At 47.2% G+C, this 23098-nt stretch overlaps 3 protein-coding genes across 8 annotated transcripts; all 3 read left to right on the forward strand.

Annotated features, from left to right (window-relative positions):
• The first annotated feature begins 6623 nt into the window (after positions 1–6623).
• On the forward strand, positions 6624–11172 carry LOC103650883 (AP2-like ethylene-responsive transcription factor BBM2). The gene is made up of 9 exons (XM_008676474.3): positions 6624–7004; positions 7121–7817; positions 8054–8136; positions 8299–8307; positions 8420–8508; positions 8732–8805; positions 8930–8980; positions 9107–9183; positions 9771–11172. The coding sequence occupies exons 1-9, from the start codon at positions 6866–6868 to the stop codon at positions 10679–10681; spliced, it is 2130 nt and encodes a 709-aa protein (XP_008674696.1). The 5' UTR covers positions 6624–6865; the 3' UTR covers positions 10682–11172.
• Positions 11173–12064: 892 nt separating this feature from the next.
• On the forward strand, positions 12065–14282 carry LOC103650884 (extensin). Its single transcript, XM_008676475.2, has 3 exons — positions 12065–12449; positions 12609–13697; positions 13938–14282. Exons 1-2 carry the CDS (start codon positions 12116–12118, stop codon positions 13655–13657), a joined length of 1383 nt encoding a protein of 460 aa, XP_008674697.1. The 5' UTR covers positions 12065–12115; the 3' UTR covers positions 13658–13697; positions 13938–14282.
• Positions 14283–14462: 180 nt separating this feature from the next.
• Positions 14463–22473, forward strand: LOC100502382 (uncharacterized). Of its 6 annotated transcripts, XR_004857025.1 has the most exons (3): positions 14463–17568; positions 18393–18516; positions 18604–22473. XR_004857025.1 is itself a non-coding variant. In XM_008675162.4 (2 exons), the coding sequence occupies exons 1-2, from the start codon at positions 15139–15141 to the stop codon at positions 19924–19926; spliced, it is 666 nt and encodes a 221-aa protein (XP_008673384.1). In that variant the 5' UTR covers positions 14463–15138; the 3' UTR covers positions 19927–22473. The 6 variants fall into 6 exon arrangements, 2 of the variants coding, with proteins under 2 accessions (XP_008673384.1, NP_001183789.1); XR_004857023.1 differs by having other exon boundaries at positions 14463–18516; XR_004857024.1 differs by having other exon boundaries at positions 18393–22473.
• Positions 22474–23098: the final 625 nt, after the last annotated feature.

Below are 23098 nucleotides of genomic sequence, written 5' to 3' on the forward strand. Positions count from 1 at the left end.
TCTTCTTCCTTGCTTTCTTGAACAGAATTGGTGCTATATTCTTAGGAACCTGACCATGGATCCAACTAGATTTCCAAAAACTTGTTGTTCTCCCATTACCAACGTTGACCACCGTGGATGCATTGAAAAGTTCTTCATCTATTTTGTCGCATGGCGATTGCAAACCAATCCACGCCTTATCCCTGTTCTTCCAACGCATCCACAGCCATCTGATTCTTAAAGCCTTTGCGTAGCGTTCTAGGTTCAGAATGCCCAGTCCCCCCTTGTTCTTTGGCTGACATGTTGTAGACCAGTTGATCAAACAGTGACCTCCACTGCAAGCTTCGGGGTTGTTTCCTTTCCAAAGAAAGCCTCTTCTTATCTTATCAATTTTCTTTAGCAGCCATTTTTGAACTGGAAAACCCGTAAGATGATAAATCGGTTGGGCTGTTAATACTGATTTAACCAATGTTTCTCTGCCTGCTTTAGAGAGTAGTCTGCCTTTCCAACCGGCCAGTCTGTTGTTGATTTTTCCAGTAGCGGTTGCAAGGAGATCCTTTTAATCTTCCTAAAGTGGAGGGGAAGACCAAGATACTTTCCAGGTAAGTTAGCATATTTACCCGGGAACACATCGGCAAGATTTGACCAAAGCGACTGAGGATAACGAATTGAAAAGATTTCTGTTTTATCAAAATTTATCTTTAGCCCTGAACAACCTTCAAAGACTTCCAGAATCGTTTTGAGAACTTTGAGGTCCGACTTGTCTGCTCTCACAAACACCCCAGCATCATCTGCATATAGGGAACAACGAAGCTTTGCCCCTTTAGGCAGGACGCTTCCCAGTAGCCCAGCCTGAGCCGCCTTATCGATCATACGCTGGAGAGGGTCCATTGCTAAAATGAAAAGAAATGGAGAAAGGGGTCCCCTTGTCGTACACCACGCCTGTGTTTAGTTATGTGCAGTTAAAAGTGTTAAATCGAATGTGAAAAGACGATAAATCTGATTAAATTTGTGTGTGTAGTAGTGGTAAGTATACTAATGCATACTTTGTGTTTTAAACACATTGATACTTCTTTTTATAAACTCAAGTCAAGTTTAGCTTGTTTTGATCTTGAAACAATTTAAAATTGCAAATGTTTTAGGACAGAAGGAAATTATATGTTTTTGTTGCAAAATAGTGAAACTCGCGAAAACAAAATATCCTGGAGTTGACAATAATCAGAAAACATGGATAATGGATAAACAATGGTTCCTCCACAGTTCTCACTATATATAAAAAAACAAGTCCCATCTATACATGTTGAGTCGACTTTAAACTTGAACTTAACTATATATGTATAAGTTCACCAGTATATTATAGAGATCCAGTTGCGGAGGATAGGTGAGAAATAAAGGCATGACATATATACATTGTCTAATAAAACAATGGATTATTATAGTTTATCGCAACTTTAGCAATTGAAACAGCTATAGTAGTAGGTACCGGACAAACTCAAGGTATGACAATATCGTACCAACAAGACACTACCGGAATCAGCTCCTTTGCCGTGTGTTCTAAACACACGGCAAAGGCTATTTTACACTCGGCAAAGGCTTTGCCGAGTGTAACACTCGACAAAGAACGCTCGGCGAACTGTACATCGGCAACAGCTTCTTTGCCGAGTACTTTTTGTCGGGCACTCGGCAAAGTCTTTGCCGAGTGCCATTTGGCACTCGGCAAAGAAAAGTCACCGTCACGGCGCCAAGTAACGGTGACGGATCCTTTGCCGAGTGCCTACGGCGACACTCGACAAAGACTGGTCCAGTGGACCCCACAGCCAGTCCTTGTGCCGAGAGCCCTAGTAGGCACTCGGCAAAGGAGGTTTCTTTGCCGAGTGTCTGGTGTCCTGGCACTCGGCAAAGAACCCTCCAGTGGGCCCCTTTGCCAGTATCTTTGCCGAGTGCCTTGGCAAAAGCACTCGGCAAAGATGTCTTTGCCGGTTCCCAGGTTTCCTTCTTTGCCGAGTGCCACTGTCAGCACTCGGCAAAGATGTCTTTACCGGTTCCCAGGTTTCCTTCTTTGCCGAGTGCCATGGTCATAGCACTCGGCAAAGCAACCCTTTGCCGAGTGTTACACTCGGCAAAGTGACCAGGATGTCCCTTTTTTATTTGCTTTTGTTGTTCCATCCAAACAAACAAAAGATATATATCATTCACATCACATTATATATCAAGCACATCACAGAAGGCGCAATTTCATCGATTAAAATAAATGAAATATAGCATTACATCGATTAAAAATAATCTTCATATGTGTCCGGGTTAGCCGGATCATAAGTGTCATCATCACTATCAACCATTTCATAGTCGACATCATCTGAAGGCGCAATTTCTTCATTGGCATTGCCTTCAAGTATTTCTAAGTCATTCTCGTTTTGCACCTCATCATCCTCGTCATCAACAACCATTTCAATATCTACTTCCATTCCGATCGCTTCGGTTAAGTCTATCTCAAATTGCCCTTCGAGCCCATCTTCTTGGAAGAACTCTCTGTCATATGTGTCCGGGTCTAAGTTATAATCTTCATCGTTTGGAACAGGTAATTTAGCGTGCGGTGATACCTTATACACAACATCCCAACCCTTAAGATGTTGTTTCGTTTGGCACGCATATGGAAGATAATACACTTTGTGTGGCCTGTTGGGCCACAATATAGACATCGTCTCCTGGTAAGGTGGAATCCTGTCGAATTTCGACTAGCCCAAGATTAGAATGTGTCCGTCTCGTAACTTCAGGGTCAAACCAATGACATTTGAATATCACTGGAGTAAAAGGTTTGGAACCATAAAAATTGAGTTCATATATATCTTCAATTCTTCCATAATACTCGACCTCGTCAAGCCCGGGCGTATAGACTCCAGAACACGTGGTTTTTCGATTGGGCCGGCTTTGGTCGTAGCTTGTTGTGCGAAAACGGTATCCATTGACGTCATACCCAGAAAATTTCCTGACCCTATAGGCAAAGCCATTGGCTACTTGTCTCAACTCGGCACTCATAGACGACTCTCTTTGGCCCTGCAAGTTCAAACACGCTAGATTGTTATATTATTCGCACGTAAGAGCAACTTCAAATGACAAACTAAGCACGTACCTTACGTTTAAACCAGGAAATGAAATCGGGCAATCCATTTCCCGCACCCTTTCGAAGAAGGGTATCATATTCCTGTGGAGTTGGGTCCCTTGATCGACGCCAGAATTCATGAAGAAATTGCTCCATGTATGGCATCACCTCTTCAAGGTTGGTCAATACATATAGCATGATATGGCGCCACTCTTCATGTCTCAGGGTCTTGGTGGTCGAACCACTTGCGCTTCCGAGTTGCCCTCGAAAAATGCTGAGGTTCGATTCATTGTCGCCATCATTGTAACGAGGGGGTGGATTATGCACGCTCGGCAGTTTGTCACCATAGTAAGTTGTTGTGAAGTTTGACACCTCCTCCAGTATGTATGCCTCTGCAATGGAAGCCTCGAAGTTTCATGTGTAGTTCTCTTAGGTTTCTACACATAGTGTCCCACAACTTTCTCCAAACATTCTAAAATTTTTATCGCAGCCTGTACATATGATATCATGACACGTGAACAAGTTTCAGGATTTTCTGACTTTGTTTGTGTTTTATACAATTTTTAAACATGTGTATGGCAAGTTCACGGCCATGTTTAGTGAGCATGTTGCTCGAAGTTTCCGGTCCTCTCCTGGAATCGGTCGTAACTTATGCTAAGTAACATGAATATCATTTTTGCATGCACGATTTTCCAAGTTTCGAGTGACCTACAGTTCAAATCTAAATTTTCCGAAGAAATTCAAATAAACGAACTAAATCTACTAACGATTGAAAACTCTGTTAAAATTGTCCACAAATGATACATGTAGGTCTACATAGTGTAGGAACACACCACAAAAATTTCGAGAGACAAAATAAAAAAAATAAAAATATACTTTGCCGAGTGTCCAGAGATGGCACTCGGCAAAGTATGTTTTGCCGAGTGCCTGCTATGTGACACTCGGTACAGAACCTCTTTGCCGAGAGCCAACGGCTGACACTCGGCAAAGACTAACGGCCGTCAGCTTTGGGACGGCCGCTGACGGCCGTTTGCCGAGAGCCCCCTTTGCCGAGTGTTTGACACTCGGCAAAGTTGTCTTTGCCGAGTGTCGTTCTATGCCGAGTGTTCAGCTCTCGGCAAAGCACGATTTGCCGAGTGCCTAACTGTACCGAGTGCGGCACTCAGCAAAGCTTTCTTTGCCGAGTGCCCGACAAAAGGCACTCGGCAAAGAAGCCCACACTCGGCAAAGCCTCGAATTCCGGTAGTGAGAGCTCCATCGCTAAGTACGTCTCTATTCCCTAACGGTTTTATACGTATGATTTTATATTTCATGATGAGAAAAAAAATCAGCGTTATTATACGTACGAGCCAAGTTTGAACTCGCAAGAAGGAAAGCCGATATGATCGAGTATTCCTTGGAGTGAACATGGCCTCCTCTACAAATTCACATGAAAAATTCAGAATGGGGCCTAATTGGTTTGTACTAGCTAGTTTACAGCTTTACAGAGGAAAGAGGCAGGGCGGAAAAACTAAAAGTGCTACTTATCCTAGCTAGTTTTCATCATCACTTATTGACAAGGCCATACCATCAGCAGTCTCAAATCCAAGGTGAATACATTCACACACTACCGAAAAACTCCATGCATGCGCACGAAGCTAGGTTAATCAACTGAACAGTGTGTGAACTCCGGTTAAAATTAAAGTAACCAGCCTTCACCGCGTAAGTATGAACAGGTAACTGCATTTAATTACTACTGCCCTCTATTAGTTTGAAACCCTCTCCAGTAGACCTCTCTAGGTTTGACGGTCAAAGTTTTAGGCGAGGGGAGGGGGAGGCCCAGCTAGCGGTGCAGTTACCGAGATAAAAACACACAAGGCCCCTATCTTAACCTCCACTTCTCCTCCCCCCGTAAAGAGAGATTAAAAAAGGATTAGTTCTTCTGTACTAGCCTGGCGTCCGAGAGAGAGAGAGAGCACCCGGCCTTGTTAACAATTCGTCCTGGAGGATCCTATGCGAGGTTTTTAGGGTGTTTTTTGCTCACTTCTCCATGCGCGGCGTTGAAGCTAGACGATGGACTTGCTTGGGAACGCCAAGCTTTTCTATGGCCGGAAGACAAGGGTTCGTGTCCTCTTCTAGGATGCAGGTGGCACGTACTCTCCGTCCAGCATGCATGAACTTGGTCCTCGTCTTTTCATCTTTTCTGCCTGTCGAGTGTCGACCCTTCAATTCATCTTTTGAAGCAAATTATAGTGTAGTATTTCTTTCCCTTTTTTTTTGAAGCATGCATTGCAAGTAGGGATTGTCGTGCACCATCTACAATACTCCATTGAGAGTATTGACTGACTATCGATTGCATTGAAAGAATTTTTCCTATCTCACACAGTATCATATGCATTTGGATACAGACCATTTCATTATTTTACGATAGCTAGGGTAGGAATTCTTTAGTTCTAGCTAAATCTTGATCATGACTGGAGTTTTGGAATGATTGTGTGAAATATTACACGGTATATATATAATGATTGTAGTACTTGTGTTAGATGGTGAGATAATGGAGCTAGGAAGGGCGAACCTAGGATTTTGTGAAAAACCCATATCAGATACATGTTCAGCTTCTGCATGTGACTGTGAATGCGTTAGGGTTAATATAATTAAGGAGAGGCCTAGACCATACCAGGAGTAATTGCTCATATGCTTATTTCAGCAGGCTTGAACAGTGTTTTGGCTCGTAGCTGGGGCAGCTTGATGCTGTAATATACAGTTGAAGAAGCGTATACATGCATGCATATGTCAACTGGATGTGCATAAATGTCCAGGCACTGGTGTACTGTACCCGTGTGCGTGCATGTGCATCTATCATACAATTGAAAAAAAAAATCCTACCAGAACATCTGCTTACTAATTGAGATTCTAGACAAATAGAACAAAACTTAGATCTCGTGTCATTTCTTTTTTTTCCTTCTTCCAAGATGGGTTCGATTTCTTAATCGTTCTTGACAGCAACCTGCCAGTCAAATGGCCGTGACAACGTATACTATTATCGAGTAAAAGGTCGCCACTTTAGTAGTACATGTACATGCATGCGCAGATACATCATCAGGTACTCATATATGGGCACACATATAGACATGTTTTGAGGAAAATGAGACAAAGTATAGTGGAGACTTCCCTAGAAAGCAGAAGAAAAAGAAGTGGTTTATGTTCCGTTAAATCATACTACAACTTTTTTTTATTATACTCTCCATTTTGTCATCATTAGGTACTCATATATGGGCACACATATAGTACTGCCAATTTTTCTTGCTAAAAAAAGTTCCACTATATATATGTATGTATGCACAAATAAACTAATTTTCTTAGAAAAGAAAACCGGTGTAATACATACTAAGGGCTAGTTTGGGAACCCTGGTTTTCTAAGGAATTTTATTTTTCCAAAAAAAATAGTTTATTTTTCCTTCGGAAATTAGGAATCTCTTATAAAATTCGAGTTCCCAAACTATTCCTAATATATATATCATACTCTCCATCAGTCTATATATAGATTACATATAGTAAGTATAGAGTATCTCGCTATCACATAGTGCCACTAATCTTCTGGAGTGTACCAGTTGTATAAATATCTATCAGTATCAGCACTACTGTTTGCTGAATACCCCAAAACTCTCTGCTTGACTTCTCTTCCCTAACCTTTGCACTGTCCAAAATGGCTTCCTGATCCCCTCACTTCCTCGAATCATTCTAAGAAGAAACTCAAGCCGCTACCATTAGGGGCAGATTAATTGCTGCACTTTCAGATAATCTACCATGGCCACTGTGAACAACTGGCTCGCTTTCTCCCTCTCCCCGCAGGAGCTGCCGCCCTCCCAGACGACGGACTCCACGCTCATCTCGGCCGCCACCGCCGACCATGTCTCCGGCGATGTCTGCTTCAACATCCCCCAAGGTAGCATCTATCTATCTGGCGACATACGTGCATAAATAAGTGCTCATATATATCTTCTGCAGTTTGTGGTACGAATACTTATTGAGGCTAGCATGAAATGTCGTTTGTTCTTTCAGATTGGAGCATGAGGGGATCAGAGCTTTCGGCGCTCGTCGCGGAGCCGAAGCTGGAGGACTTCCTCGGCGGCATCTCCTTCTCCGAGCAGCATCACAAGTCCAACTGCAACTTGATACCCAGCACTAGCAGCACAGTTTGCTACGCGAGCTCAGCTGCTAGCACCGGCTACCATCACCAGCTGTACCAGCCCACCAGCTCCGCGCTCCACTTCGCGGACTCCGTCATGGTGGCCTCCTCGGCCGGTGTCCACGACGGCGGTTCCATGCTCAGCGCGGCCGCCGCTAACGGTGTCGCTGGCGCTGCCAGTGCCAACGGCGGCGGCATCGGGCTGTCCATGATCAAGAACTGGCTGCGGAGCCAACCGGCGCCCATGCAGCCGAGGGCGGCGGCGGCTGAGGGCGCGCAGGGGCTCTCTTTGTCCATGAACATGGCGGGGACGACCCAAGGCGCTGCTGGCATGCCACTTCTCGCTGGAGAGCGCGCACGGGCGCCCGAGAGTGTATCGACGTCAGCACAGGGTGGTGCCGTCGTCGTCACGGCGCCGAAGGAGGATAGCGGTGGCAGCGGTGTTGCCGGTGCTCTAGTAGCCGTGAGCACGGACACGGGTGGCAGCGGCGGCGCGTCGGCTGACAACACGGCAAGGAAGACGGTGGACACGTTCGGGCAGCGCACGTCGATTTACCGTGGCGTGACAAGGTAAGGGGGTGGATGAATCAAGTAATCATGAAATTTTGAAAAGCCATTGGTAATCCAAGGAACTGTCATGATAGATTTGATTGCATCTAGACATAGTTCCGATCGAATCAAATGAGTAGGCCAATGTTTAGCCTTTGGGGATCTCGCTGATTATTAGGAGTACCATTGTATTGGGCATGGTTGTGGTATAGTAGTAGACAATTAACAAAAAAGCTACCACTTTTCAATTATTTTAGGCATAGATGGACTGGGAGATATGAGGCACATCTTTGGGATAACAGTTGCAGAAGGGAAGGACAAACTCGTAAGGGTCGTCAAGGTATACAAATATAATGCAACATACTGTCATTAAATATGCTTTTTCTGTAAGTTTTATATTTCACCAATGATGTTGTTATTGTTAACTGACATTGCTTCACACTATCAATTTTGGATTCGGCGCAATGATTTGTGGGATTGAAATCAAATCTTAAATCAACAGTCTATTTAGGTACGCGATTTCTCTTCAACTACTTAATGCAGTTCGTTTCTCCCTATAACCATATTCTTTTTCATCTCAAATCTCACTCGACTCTTTTTTTTTAATCTTGTACCATTGATAGGTGGCTATGATAAAGAGGAGAAAGCTGCTAGGGCTTATGATCTTGCTGCTCTGAAGTACTGGGGTGCCACAACAACAACAAATTTTCCAGTATGTATATGTAGGATGCGGTTTTACTTTACTGAAGTTCATATCTCGTTATGGCCTACAAATATGTATCAAATGCTGTACATTAGCTAGTGATCTGGAGTGAAGGTTCTATAGTAAAGTAAACGCTGTGTGCGGAGTGCATTAGCGGGAGGTCTCTCTTTTATTTTCTAAAAAAATGGACATTACTGAAATTGTACTTAAAGTCGTTTTTTTGTATTTCCAGGTGAGTAACTACGAAAAGGAGCTCGAGGACATGAAGCACATGACAAGGCAGGAGTTTGTAGCGTCTCTGAGAAGGTCGGTCTAACAGCATTGATTAATCAGTACCAACTCTACTGAATAAAATCTGCTGCTCTTTGTTAAATTTTGAGCGAGGTCAACTGCATATTTGATCTTATTAGACCACTGTATATGAATGCAGGAAGAGCAGTGGTTTCTCCAGAGGTGCATCCATTTACAGGGGAGTGACTAGGTATGAATCCATATATAATAGCTAGGAACATCAACAAACACACATACACTTGGGTTGATGTGGCAGATGCATGCATGGATTGAAAATGTGTGCATGGTGTTTTACTTGAACTGTCTGTAATTATAGGCATCACCAACATGGAAGATGGCAAGCACGGATTGGACGAGTTGCAGGGAACAAGGATCTTTACTTGGGCACCTTCAGTAAGTAGCAAACAAATATGTTTTTGCATTGTATATTTAAATTCACCACATATACAAGCAAGTTACAGTCAACTAACACAATCTCAACGCAATGAGAAAGCAAGTGTTCCAGCTGATAGTACACATTTGTAGACCAGCTGCATATGGTTGTTTGGTATGCATGATGACTATTAAAAATGTGACCATCGCATTAAGTCATGCAAAGTTGCATTGCAGTAGTACATTGCTTAGTGCATGCTCCTCAAGTGGCTTTTTTCAAACCTGATCCCATGTCTGGTTATATTGTTGTCTCCCATTCACCCGTGCATCAGGTCAAAATAGTACCATGCCTGATTAAGAAAAACAAAACGAGCATGCACTGGCAGCAGCAGACTAATAAACAAAGTTCCAGCATTTACTAATAAACTAATTAGGCTACAGCATCCAAAAGATTCTTCCAATTAAGCCACAACTGTTCATGCATACATGGGTATGCCACCCAGGATACCATGCATGCATGCATGCACCGTGCACGACGAAAGCGAAACGCTCGTTCTCGGAATATTTGAACTGACGAAGCCGAGTGCAACCTTCCGTCGTGGATGCAGGCACCCAGGAGGAGGCAGCGGAGGCGTACGACATCGCGGCGATCAAGTTCCGCGGCCTCAACGCCGTCACCAACTTCGACATGAGCCGCTACGACGTGAAGAGCATCCTGGACAGCAGCGCCCTCCCCATCGGCAGCGCCGCCAAGCGTCTCAAGGAGGCCGAGGCCGCAGCGTCCGCGCAGCACCACCACGCCGGCGTGGTGAGCTACGACGTCGGCCGCATCGCCTCGCAGCTCGGCGACGGCGGAGCCCTAGCGGCGGCGTACGGCGCGCACTACCACGGCGCCGCCTGGCCGACCATCGCGTTCCAGCCGGGCGCCGCCACCACAGGCCTGTACCACCCGTACGCGCAGCAGCCAATGCGCGGCGGCGGGTGGTGCAAGCAGGAGCAGGACCACGCGGTGATCGCGGCCGCGCACAGCCTGCAGGACCTCCACCACTTGAACCTGGGCGCGGCCGGCGCGCACGACTTTTTCTCGGCAGGGCAGCAGGCCGCCGCCGCAGCTGCGATGCACGGCCTGGCTAGCATCGACAGTGCGTCGCTCGAGCACAGCACCGGCTCCAACTCCGTCGTCTACAACGGCGGGGTCGGCGATAGCAACGGCGCCAGCGCCGTTGGCAGCGGCGGTGGCTACATGATGCCGATGAGCGCTGCCGGAGCAACCACTACATCGGCAATGGTGAGCCACGAGCAGATGCATGCACGGGCCTACGACGAAGCCAAGCAGGCTGCTCAGATGGGGTACGAGAGCTACCTGGTGAACGCGGAGAACAATGGTGGCGGAAGGATGTCTGCATGGGGGACCGTCGTCTCTGCAGCCGCGGCGGCAGCAGCAAGCAGCAACGACAACATTGCCGCCGACGTCGGCCATGGCGGCGCGCAGCTCTTCAGTGTCTGGAACGACACTTAAGCTACGCGGGCCGGCCTGGCTCTCCGAATCCGAACCGATCGATGCGTCGTAAAACGTACACTGACATAAGTAACAACACTTAGGGTTCTTCATGGAGTTGTTACCAGTAAGTTGTTACTTGTCATATGTTTTAAGTTCTCAATTTGTAGCTGGAAGGAAAGCTAGGGTTTCTTCTGAAGGGTAGGGTGATGGCTTGTGAAGAGTGCCACGCATGCACGGGGTTTTCTCCATGATGACGGTACCTTCACTTGCTGCCATTTTGGGGTTCAGGTTCAGAAGATGGATACCGAGTAGCAGTATTAACCAAAAGCCATGTTTAAATGGGATGGGTAGGAAATTGAACCGGCAAGCTTGCTTGTAAATGGTAGCTAGGGTGGATGAGCTGACACGAGGTGAAAATGATGGCACCTTAATGGTCTAGTGTTTCCATTCTAGAGATCAAACTGAAGCAGGGAGATGCGCAATAGTTCATTCATTGCTTTTGCTGGTTCCATTTTATCCTGTTCATAGTCGTTCTCCTTCATGCTCTCCGACTGTTTCCGCGTTCAGTGCCCTCTCCTTTTAGATAGAAGTCATGGGCCCGGTTCAATGCATCGGGTAGATTGGGCCCAATCTGTTCGCCTGAACTGGCTCCCACCGACCAAACCAGATGCAATCATGCACCCCATTTCTTTTTGGCACCAAACAAAAGACAGAGCTACCCACCTCGAAAAGAGACCGCAGGATGGACAAGCACAGGTTAATTAAGTGCGAGCAAATGAAACAAACGGGCAAGTAAACGAACGATCATTTGTTAGTTTAACCTACTCTCTTGCATTGCATGGAGATGGAGCAGGACGAATCTATTACCCTAGACCATTCTAGCTGACCAAGAGCGGCGCCCTGTGCGGTCAGTGGGCTCTTTTTTTAGCAGAGCAGTTGAGGCCACACACACACCATTTCATGCAGACCTTTTGACAGGGTGAAATCTGAAATATGAAGCGGTTAGCTTCCTTGATCTCTAGTAAGTAACAAACATCTCTACTAAATTTTTTTGTGCCCCCTGCCACAAATGCTGAGTGTCAAACATTGACATGTTCCATCCCTGAAACTGCTGGGCTTGAGTCGTTATGTGATAATATAGCATATTTTCTTCTGAATGGACGACACACGACGAAATCCTGTCGGGTTTTTTTTCTTTCCCCTTGTCGGATTTCTGCATAGCAGTGAAAAACTAACATAGGCATATCTGTATGCCAGCATAAAAACACCATTTCTCATCCAATCCACACTACGAGAAGAATTTAAAACCCTGAACCCTTTTAGAATCATGAGATGGACTTTGTTATGCAATATAAAGGTGCAGAATTACAAGCAACTAGAGCATGATAGTGTTGACCACCCACTTCACTCCATCCCCTACCTGCTCTCGATCCCTCAAACCTCGCTGCAACCATGGGCATCGGCAGCAATATAAATAGCCATCAACATTTTGAGGCCAAAACCATCCACATCCTCTCCTTCTCCCGCTCGGCAAAGCACGGTCTAGCTATGAAGATGAGCACGAGAGGCCAGCCAGCAGAGGGTCACCTGTGGCTGGTCTTCACCATGCTGTTCGTCACTTCTGCGGTGCGCAGCGTGGGGGCGAGCAGCTTTGCTCCTCCACCGTCTGTCTCCGTATCATCCCCAGCGTACGATCCTGTTATCAAGGTGGTAGGGAAGGTGTACTGCTACAGATGCTTCGATGAGGCGCACCCAGATGAATCGCATGGGAAGAAGCACCTGCAAGGTGAAACTTCGTGCCTGCCCCTGCTCTTTACGATCCCACCGTGCTAATGCAGTCAGCTGGAAGATGTCGTCTGGCCTTCTGATTTTCAGCATATTATCCCTGAATGTCCTTCTGAGTTTCATGTTTGTCTGTGTTCACAACACAACGATCTGGATGCAGGAGCCATGGTGAAGGTTACTTGCCAGGCAGATGACCAAGCGCTAGTGGCATTCGGCTACACCAGAAGCAACGGCAAATACAGCGTGGTCCTCAAGGGACTGCCGATTAGTAGCAGCAGCAGCAGCAACTACGGGGCTGCTGACTCGTGTAAGGTCGAGCTACACGGAGCGCCAGGAGGATCGGACTGCAACGTGCCGATCGAGCTAAACCTGTCAGGGCTCAGCGTCTACTCCCGATCAAGCGAGGAGGTGGTCTTCAAAGCGAACCAGATAATGGCGTTCGCGTCCAAGAACGCGTTTGGCTGTTCATCGAAACCACAGACGCAGTCGTCATCACCGGTTCATCCCTACTACAGCTCCCCACCACTCATCCCTCACCAGTACCCCTCGCCTCCGGTGCCGGCGGCTACCCACAGGTCTCCACCACCGTTGCCGTTGCCGTTGCCGTTGCCTTATCAGTATTCAGCACCACCACCAGCAGCACCTGCTGCTAACCAGCTTCCATCCCCAGCGTACCAGTACATTTCGCCACCGCCTTACCAGCAGCAGCAGTCCATGCTTCCCAATAGCTACCAGACTCCACCACCTCCACAGGGCACGGAGTCTCCAGTACTACAACCCCGCAAGTATCTACCACCTCCATACTACTACTACAACTCTCCACCAGCACCACAACACCACCAGCACAGCTACGTACCTCCACCACCGCTAGCTTACCAGTACCCTCCACCTCCACTCATCCACAAGTCGCCGCTTCTTCCATCGTCGTCACCAGCGGCTCCATACCACTACAACTCTCCACCTACCTACCAGTATCCACCACCTCCGTATAGCTACCAACCTTCGCCGCCACCTGCCGGCCTGTACTCTCCACCATTATTGCCTCCAAATGCTCCGGAACACCTGCATCCAAATGTCCCCCATGCGAAATCTCCACAGCCGCCTCTCCACACCCCACCACCTCCGAACGGTGCCGTGCCGTCGCCGTCGCCGACGACACCACCTCTGCGCTACTACACATCCCCGCCGCCGACGGACCAGCTCTCTTGAGCACGATCAGCTAGCACCGGCCTGTGCTATTTAATTAAGTGTAAGTCTCTTTTCTGTTGTCAAATACACCGTGTCAAACTTTAATTACATGTATGGATTATGGATATAAGATAGTGTGCATTGTCTCCGAGAAAATAAATCATGGTACTGCCACGTTTGAAAGTTCCGACATGACTTTTGCAGGAGCTAAAATACACAGCATCATCATTTAAAGAAAGAAAATGTATTCTCAGGGTGAGGTTGCATGCTATGTTAACATATGACTCTGGCTGGCTTTCAGGACCATGCATGCATGAGCAGACAAACGAAACAAGCTGAAGCCCATGTTGAGAATCTCAAGATTGAAGGAGCGTCATAGCCGGAGCCTTCAGATCCCATCAGTAATCTATATGTAGAGTCTGCCTATTGAATTATCTAGAGTCGTTGCAACTTCCGTTTCAGTATATTTCAATGCCTATAGCTATTTCAGCGTTGTAACCGTAAGCTAAATGAGCTTTCTTAGTAGCTCTATCAATCCAATATATGGTGTGTTAGTGTGTGCTCCTTGCGGCTAAAAAATCCAGCCCTCTTGTTTCTCACTTATCATTTGTCAAGAAAATGGAACGGATCAGAAATTCAGAATTCACTTGTTCCTCTCTCCGTTTTTTTATATGGCAAGAGCTCTGTCACTTAAGATAGAAAAGAGAGTTCATATGCAGAAGAGCGCACACTTAGACAATTCTCTCCGTTTTTTTAAATGGCAAGAGCTCTGTCACTCAGTTAAGATAGAAAAGAGAGTTCATATGTAGAAGAACGCACACTCCGACAATTCACTTGTACATGACATAAATACTATACTATAACATTAAGGTTCGAGTTTACAAAACTCCAAAAATAACACACTTTAGAGCTTGATATTTAAAACGTACCAATCAAACATATTTTGGCTTCCAATACCATAATATTTTCAAACCGAGCCTAAAATCGCTTCTTCTGCCTCTTCACGCTCCATTCTTTCTTCTTCGCCTAGACGAGTGGGAAGCCTACGCAGACTACGAAGACGGACTAGCTAGTGAGTTAACAAGTGGCTCTAGGGACTCACCGTGGAGGAGCCTGGTGGACATGCCGCGTGTGCATGTGTTACAAGCCAGGCGTCAGTACCTGATCAACCATGGGAGCAGCCCCAGCGTCGCAAGCCTGGAACGCGTGAGCGTCGTGCCAGTGTGCGCGTCACAGGACCGGAGTGGGTGTAGCTGTGTGCGTGGTGTTCCTGCCTGTCTGGTGGACCAGCTGCGTCTGGTGGTGGAATTCCTTATGTATCGTGAAGTCTGAACTGGAAAGGATATCAAACAAACAAAGGAAATATCTATTTCGACCAGTTCCTATATATCTCTCTGTCGTCGTCCTCCTCCAACCTTTACCCCAATTCCTTCTGTTGGTATAGATCGGCGCTGTTAACAATTGGTATCAGAGCTCCAACGATCCTCGGACCTTCTTCCTCCATGGCTACTGCTTCATCACCGATCGACGCCCAGCTCACTCAAGCGCTGGAACACCAAACCCGTGCCATTCTCGCCGAGCTCGACAAACGCTTTTCCGCCATCGATTCCAAGTGGGAGCTCCGCGTCGGTGCCCTGGAGTCCCAAGCGAAAGAGTTCGCCCGCCACCACGAGGACATCTCCTCCACGATCCGGGCGGATGTCGAGGCGCACCTCTCAGCGGCCGATGCGGATACCCTGGACCGGATCCGCTACTGGGAGGCATCCACAGGTGCTCGCGTTACCGCCCTGGAGTCCGCCATCCACCTGCTCGATACTTGGCGTCCTCGAATGGGGTCTTCAGTGGATGCTTTCCACACCTCCATGGATACAGTTCACGCTGAACTGTCCAAAATGGAGATCCAATGGTCCAATGGAGCGCGCGTTGACGGCTTCTCCAGGCCCAGCCTCCTTGACGCGCGCGAATCGGCACCGGCGCGCTCACCTGCGCCCGTCAGCTTCGCCGATGGCTCATGTTTTGGGCCCCGCCTTTCCTCTACTAACCGGGACTGTGGATTTGGGCCCTATGTGGTCGATCTCCACTTCCCGGTCAAGGGTACGTGGTCTCCTCAACCCCATGGTTCATTTGAGTTTCCTGCCCACCATAATTTCAGTCCTGGAGAACTAGAGCGTCGTGGACTCTCGAGTCGCGGGTTGGGTGGCCTTCCTAAACTTAGTTTCCCAGTATTCAATGGTACTTGTCGCAAATTATGGCAAAAACGGTGTGAAGACTATTTTGATATGTATGCCACCGAAGAGATAATGTGGGTCAAAGTCGCTACTATGCACTTCCAAGGTGTAGTTGCACGCTGGCTGCAGTCAATTGAGCTTGTTTGTCGTCGCTCTCTTGGCGCCAGTTTTGCCAATTCGTCCATGAAAGATTTGGCCGCCAGCAACATGAATTGGTTATCCGCCAGCTTTTCCACATAAAACAGACCTCTACTGTCCAGGATTACATTGATCGTTTTTGCGAGCTAGTTGATTTGCTGGTCACCTATGAACACACAACAGACCCTTTATACTACACTATGAGATTTGTTGATGGCCTGCGCGATGATATCAAATGTGTTATTCTTGTCCAACGACCTGGCGATCTCGATACTGCCTGCTCCTTGGCCTTGTTGCAGGAAGCAGCGGAGCCTGCTCGTGCCGACCGTTCTTATACGGCTCGGCCAATGCTGAAGCCTGTCGCGGCTCGCTGGGATCAACCTCGAACTGGGACTAGTGACAACTCCAAGCACTCCCTCGCTGCTGCTCCAACTGCTGATTCTAAAGTGGCTTCTCTTCGTGCCTATCGCCATGCTAGAGGTCTCTGCCAATATTGTGCTGAGAAATGGAGCAAAGGCCACAAGTGTGCTGAGACAGTGCAGTTGCATGTTGTTCAAGAGTTATGGGATATGTTGTCTGTTGATCAGCCAGAGTCTAAGGGGGAGTTTGAGGATTCTGTTGACCAGTTAATGCTCTTATTATCCAAGGAATCTATGTCGGCTAATACACTATCTAAGGCATTCAGAATTTGTGGACAACTGCAAGGCATGGAGATGTTGATGCTGCTTGATTCAGGGAGTTCCCATAGTTTTTTGAATTCAGTCCGCACCACCGACTTATCAGGTTTTGTTCCGTTGGACACGCCCTTGTCGGTCAGAGTAGCCAATGGCAATGTCTTGCTTTGTTCAGTGGAGCTACCTAATGCAGAATGGTCAGTGCAGGGTGTCACTTTTTCTTCCACATTTAAAGTCCTGCCTCTACCCTTTTATGATATCATTTTGGGCATGGATTGGCTTGAAAATCTGAGCCCAATGACAGTGGATTGGAAACACAAGTGGTTGTCAGTCCCACTGGCTGGCAGTACAGTGCTTTTGCAAGGTTGTCACCCATTAGTCCCTGTGGGAACTTTGCTGGAGGTCCCACAGGTGGCTGTTAATTCAGCCGAATAGATTCAGTTATTGTCTATTGAGGAGTTGCAGTTGCCCGAACATGTGCTGCACTTACTTCGTGTATTCCAAGACTTATTTCAATCACCATCTACTTTGCCACCTAGCAGGTCCTGTGATCACACTATTCCTCTTATTGAAGCAGCTCGACCAGTTAATATTCGACCCTATCGGTTTTCTCCTGCGATGAAGGATGAGATCGAGTCTCAAGTGGCTGAAATGTTGCAAACTGGATTAATTCAACATAGTCACAGCTCGTTTTCCTCTCCAGTGCTGCGGGTCAAAAAGAAGGATTCTTCTTGGCGTTTTTGCGTCGATTACAGGCATCTTAATGCTCTTACTATCAAGTCCAAGTACCCTGTCCCAATTATTGATGAGCTACTCGATGAGCTGTTTGGTGCATCCTGGTTTTCTATATTGGACCTTAGGGCGGGTTTCCACCAGATTTTATTGAAAGAGGGTGAGTCTTACAAAACCGCCTTTCAAACTCATTCGGGCCACTGAGTTTCGAGTTATGGCTTTTGGTCTCATTGGAGCTCCTGGTACATTCCAGAAGGCTATGAACCACACCCTAGCTCCCCTGCTTCGGAAATGTGCTCTTGTGTTTTTTGATGACATTCCGGTTTACAGTGCCTCCTTGGAAGAGCATATTCATCACTTACAGCTAGGGCTGGAAAATTAGCTCGAGGCTCGCGAGCTGGCTCGAGCTCGGAGCGGCTCGGCTCGGCTCGGGGCGGCTCGCGAGCCTCGAACGAGTCGAGCCGAGCCTCTTCTTCGAGCTCGTTTTTGCAGCGAGCCGAGCCGAGCCGGCTCGTTCCAGCTCGCGAGCCTCACAAAAATGATTAATTTATGGAATAATAATGAATATTAGATAATTTTATGGATAATAGCTCATTTTTTAGTCTTTGATGATGAATATATTAAAAGTTATAATTTAATTTACTCATAATGTAGAATGATGATTCTATATTTCAAATTTATATAATGTTAATTCACCAAATAATGCAACGGTAAGTACCAGAATATGGCTCGCGAGCCGAGCCGAGCCGAGCTCGGCTCAGCTCGTTTCCAGCCCTACTTATAGCTAGTCTTCGAGTTGTTAGCCGAGGATCAATGGAAAGTTAAGCTCTCCAAATATTCTTTTGCACAACAGCAAGTCTCCTATTTGGGCCATGTCATCAATGCTCAAGGTGTAGCTACAGATCTAGTTAAAATTCAAGCTATTGCCGAGTGGCCAGTGCCAAACTGTCTCAAGGATTTACGCAGTTTTTTGGGTCTTGTCAGCTACTACAGGAAGTTTATTAGGCATTTTGGGGACATTTGCCAGCCCTTGACCGCTTTACTGAAGAAGGGCAGTCTGTTTGTTTGGACAAATGAGCATGGTATTGCATTTGACACTTTAAAAAAGGTTTGACAGCTCATGTTCTTGCATTACCTGATTTCACTGCTGTTTTTCTCATGGAAACTGATGCTAGTGCTGTCGGTGTGGGTGCAGTCCTCATGCAAAAGGCCATCCCCTCGCCTTCCTTAGTAAGGCCCTGGGTCCCAAGTCTAGGGGATTGTCAACATACGAAAAAGAGTACTTAGCAGTGATCTTGGCTGTTCAACAGTGGCGCCCCTACCTGCAACACCAGGAGTTTGTTATCCTCACAGACCATAAAAGCCTCACACAGCTTAATGAGCAGCGCCTCCATACTCCTTGGCAACACAAGGTATTTACCAAGCTCCTTGGTTTGCAGTACAGGGTCTAATATCGTCTGAGCACTGAGAACCGTGTTGCTGATGCGTTGTCGCGGTGTGCCACCGCTGATCTGCACGCTCTGTCATCAGTCGTGCCTTAGTGGTTACTAGACGTGCAGGCCAGTTATAGACAGGATGCTGCAGCTCAATCCATTCTGGCCAAACTTGCAGTCGACCCAGAGGCCCTTCCAAACTATGTACTGAAGGATGGACTGATTCGGTATAAAGGTCGTATATGGTTGGGTGCCGATGAACAACTACATCGTCGAGTTGTTTCTGCGTTACATTGCTCAGCCGTCGGTGGCCACTCGGGCTTCCCTGTTACTTATAGCCGAGTCAAGCATCTGTTCGCTTGGACCAAGCTCAAGTCATTTGTTCAACGCTTTGTCCAGCAGTGTCAGATCTGTTTACAAGCTAAACTGGGCAGATCTTCATATCCAGGCAAGTTACAGCCCTTGGAGGTCCCTAAATCAGCTTGGCATACAGTATCCCTTGACTTCGTGGAAGGTCTTCCTCGTTTAGGAACAGCTAACTGCATTTTGGTGGTAGTGGACAAATTCACTAAGTTTGCTCATTTTATTCCCATGTCACACCCATATACTGTTGCCACAGTTGCCACACTATTTTTGTCTCATGTGTACCGACTACATGGATTTCCTATGGCTGTGATCTCGGATCGAGACCCTGTTTTCACCGGTCATTTTTGGCAACATCTCTTTAAGATCGCCGGGGCCGAACTGCGCATGAGTTCTTCATACCACCCTCAGACAGATGGCCAAACCGAACGCGTTAACCAATGTCTTGAGACGTTCCTCAGGTGCTTCACTAATGCTTGCCCCAAGAAATGGTTTGTGTGGCTTCCTACTGCTGAATTCTGGTACAATACCAGCCAACACTCCGCCTTAGGGTGCTCTCCTTTTGAAGTTCTGTACGGTCGTAAGCCTCAGTCACTTGGCATTTCCATTGATGCTGATCTACCCGATACACTGTCTGATTGGTTACAGGAGCGCTCCCAAATGCAAGATTTGGTTCATCAGCACTTGGTTCGAGCCCAACTCAGGATGCAGCGTCAGGCTGACAAAAACAGGTCTGAGCGCTCGTTTGCCATCGGTGATTGGGTGTACATGAAACTCTAGCCCTATGTGCAGTCATCTGTCTCGCCGCGAGCTCATCATAAGCTGAGTTTTAAATATTTTGGCCCTTACAAAGTCACAGCTCAGGTCGGTAAGGTGGCATATCGTTTGGAGCTGCCGGTCTCAAGTAAGATCCACCCGGTGGTCCACGTCTCACAACTGAAACTGGCGGCAAGTTACAAGGGCCCCGCTCCTGCAACTCTACCTATTGATTTACCTGAGTTCAGTGTTCCTGTTCAAATCCTTCAGACGCGAGGACTTACCAAAGGCAACCATCTCGTACAGCAAGGCCTTGTGCAGTGGTCCGACTTACCTTCTGACCTGGCCACCTGGGAAGATCTTGAAGCTCTCCGTCAATGTTTTCCTGGTGCTCCTGCTTGGGGTCAAGCAGGATTTCAAGGGAGTGAGAATGTTACAAGCCCGGCGTCAGTACCTGATCAACCACGGGAGCAGCCCCAGCGTCGCAAGCCTGGAACGTGTGAGCGTCGTGCTAATGTGCGCGTCACAGCACCGGAGTGGGTGTAGCTGTGTGCATGGTGTTCCTGCCTGTCTGGTGGACCAGTTGTGTCTGGTGGTGGAATTCCTTATGTATTGTGAAGTCTGAACTAGAAAGGACATAAAACAAACAAAGGAAATATCTATTCCGGCCAGTTCCTATCTCTCTCTCTGCCGTCCTCCTTCTCTAACCTTTACCCCCAATTCCTTCTGTTGGTATAGATCGGCGCTGTTAAGACTGAATTCAACGGATCACGCTGCCGCTCCCACGCGCCAAATTTGGGGGCTACAGTGCACACGATATACGTTCAACGCATCACGCTACCAGGCGCTCTACGCGGATGTTCCTCCTAGCCAGCTTCTCTCTCCCCCTCGTTCTGTGGTGCCTCTCTCACCCTCTCTAATACTGTTCACGTGAGCCCACTTCCAATTATTAGTAGATGAAAAATTGATAGGAGGTGAAAAATAGGTATAGAAAATGATATTTTATGGTTGTAGTGGGGTATAGGGGAAGGATTTAGGGGGAACCGCTGTACAGGGTGGAGATATAGGGGGAAGAGAACGCTGACATGACACGTGAGTGAGATATAGGGTGAGATATAGGGGGAGAAATTTAGGGGTAACCGCGGAAGACAGTCTAACAGCATGGTCCTGCGTGGCAGGTTTCGGCGACGGCGCAGCGACGCTCGGATTCGGAGGCATCGCAAGAAGCAAGCAGATCCGGACGGTTTGGGTTGGCTTCGGCCACGCAGAACCGTTGGGCCTGCCTTTGGACCAGGCCGTCACTGGGCCAGTATCGTCGCCGCCTTAGCGTCACTCACACTGACAAAAAAAAAAGAGAGAGAGAGAGAGAGATGAAAAAACAGCTCTCTCATCGAACTTCGATGGGGAGAGCGTGCAGCGGCACACGAAGTTTTTTTTATAAAAAAAAGGCGTGCAGCACACCGATCAATGTGGCATCTCTCCATATCCAGTAGTATAGGCGCACAGCAGGTACAGCCACGCACATCGGCACATGGAGAATTGGAGACACGATCCGTCGCCGCCATTCTTTCATGTGGACAATTCTCATCTCGACGACGGTTCGCGTGCACCGGCACCAAGAAAATGTTATCTGAACCCTGAAAAAAAAACACATGCGTCTCAGGACTTCCGCGCATGCATCTGACGACTTGGAATTTTGGGATTTTTTTATTTAATATAGACATGACTCATATTTTATTAAATTAAATTAATATAATTTTAAACATATTAAATATGTTATATAGCTCTTAGCACGTCTCTTAGAATGTATTTGGTTAGATGTAGATGGAGCATGAAGGGATGGAAGGAGGCGGACACAATTTCAATAATATTTGGTTGAGAGTCATACAAGGGTGAGGTAAATCCTGGAGTAGTTTTTGGTGGCGCGCGTGATTCAAAAAAAAATAAGGGAACATAGCCGCCCCTGCCTATCCCACTTTGACGTCAAACCAAATACATCCTTAATGGTCTTTGGAACATCAAGACCCTCCCATGGTTTTTTGGAAATGGGGCTCTCTGTCCTTTGTGACGTCGACCTCCATGTGGCTCTCAAGATGTCCAACGGACGTTGAGGACTAGTGCTCAAAAAATGGACTAGACTTTTTGGGTTAGCACGATCTAAAAACAAGAGCCTAAAGATAAATTCAACACGAAATGATATAGGTCAAGCTAGCACGGTACGAATGTGGGTATGGGCATGACTTCAAATTTTGGCCTGTCGGACCCCTGACACGACCTGCACGCATGGGCGGGGCTTGGACTGGCTCGGCCTAATAAAGCTTGTATTGTTTAATTTCTTTAATTTAATAAAGTATGAATTTTATGTGGTTGTAATATTTGAATTTTATGTGGTCAAATGATACTCGCATTGTTTAATATCTTTAATTTAGTAAGATATGAACTTTGTGTGATTGTAATATTTAGTCTTTATGATATATGAGTTGAGCTTGGGCCGACACAGGGCGTTGAAGACACGACATGCTTTTAAGGCTAGGTTGGGCTACTATTTCTACTTTTGGGCTAACACGACACGACCCAAAAGTTTTTGGATCTTCTTGACCCAAACCTGTTTAGCCCAAAGCACGATAGGTCTGAGACGGACTAGCCCGGGTCGACACAATTCCTACCACGACACGAACTCGGTAGGGAACTAGGGATCCATGTAGAAACTGTCGTGCCATCTGTCAGTTTGTTGTTTTTACCTGAGCAAGTAGGCGAGGTATGCAGAGGATCCTGGTGCTGAAACATCGTTCTCCAGAAAAGCGACCAAAGTGATGACTGACAGAAAAAGAAAAAGAAATAGAAATGAAAAGCGGCAAGCGGACGAACCAGAATTGGGCGATCATGAGGCTGCGGTCGGCGTTGCCCGCGGAGTCGCAGGCCGCAGCTGGGGAACTTTTTTTTTTTGATGCCAACGGAATATGGGTGAGATATTCCCGTGCCCGTGCACGCAGCACGCGGACGGAGACGCCTGCGGCGCAACCATCCAAATTCCAATCTGATCCGATCCAAACTGCAAGTCACAGTCACGAACGAGCGCTGGACCCGGCCTTATCTCTCTCCTCATCTCTTGTCTTCTCCCTCGCCCAAATGCTATCC

This window comes from Zea mays, chromosome 3, assembly GCF_902167145.1.
Source record: "Zea mays cultivar B73 chromosome 3, Zm-B73-REFERENCE-NAM-5.0, whole genome shotgun sequence".
Classification (NCBI taxonomy): Eukaryota; Viridiplantae; Streptophyta; class Magnoliopsida; order Poales; family Poaceae; genus Zea; species Zea mays.

Coding starts and splice junctions, on each gene's coding strand:
- LOC103650883 (XM_008676474.3), top strand. CDS start 6,866: ATGGCCACTGTGAACAACTGGCTCGCTTTCTCCCTCTCCCCGCAGGAG. Junction 8,509..8,731: donor CAACAACAACAAATTTTCCA/GTATGTATATGT, acceptor TTGTATTTCCAG/GTGAGTAACTACGAAAAGGA. Junction 9,184..9,770: donor TCTTTACTTGGGCACCTTCA/GTAAGTAGCAAA, acceptor TCGTGGATGCAG/GCACCCAGGAGGAGGCAGCG.
- LOC103650884 (XM_008676475.2), top strand. CDS start 12,116: ATGGGCATCGGCAGCAATATAAATAGCCATCAACATTTTGAGGCCAAA. Junction 12,450..12,608: donor TGGGAAGAAGCACCTGCAAG/GTGAAACTTCGT, acceptor ATCTGGATGCAG/GAGCCATGGTGAAGGTTACT.
- LOC100502382 (NM_001196860.1), top strand. CDS start 15,139: ATGGCTACTGCTTCATCACCGATCGACGCCCAGCTCACTCAAGCGCTG. Junction 15,731..21,138: donor TCTCCACTTCCCGGTCAAGG/GTACGTGGTCTC, acceptor CCTGCGTGGCAG/GTTTCGGCGACGGCGCAGCG.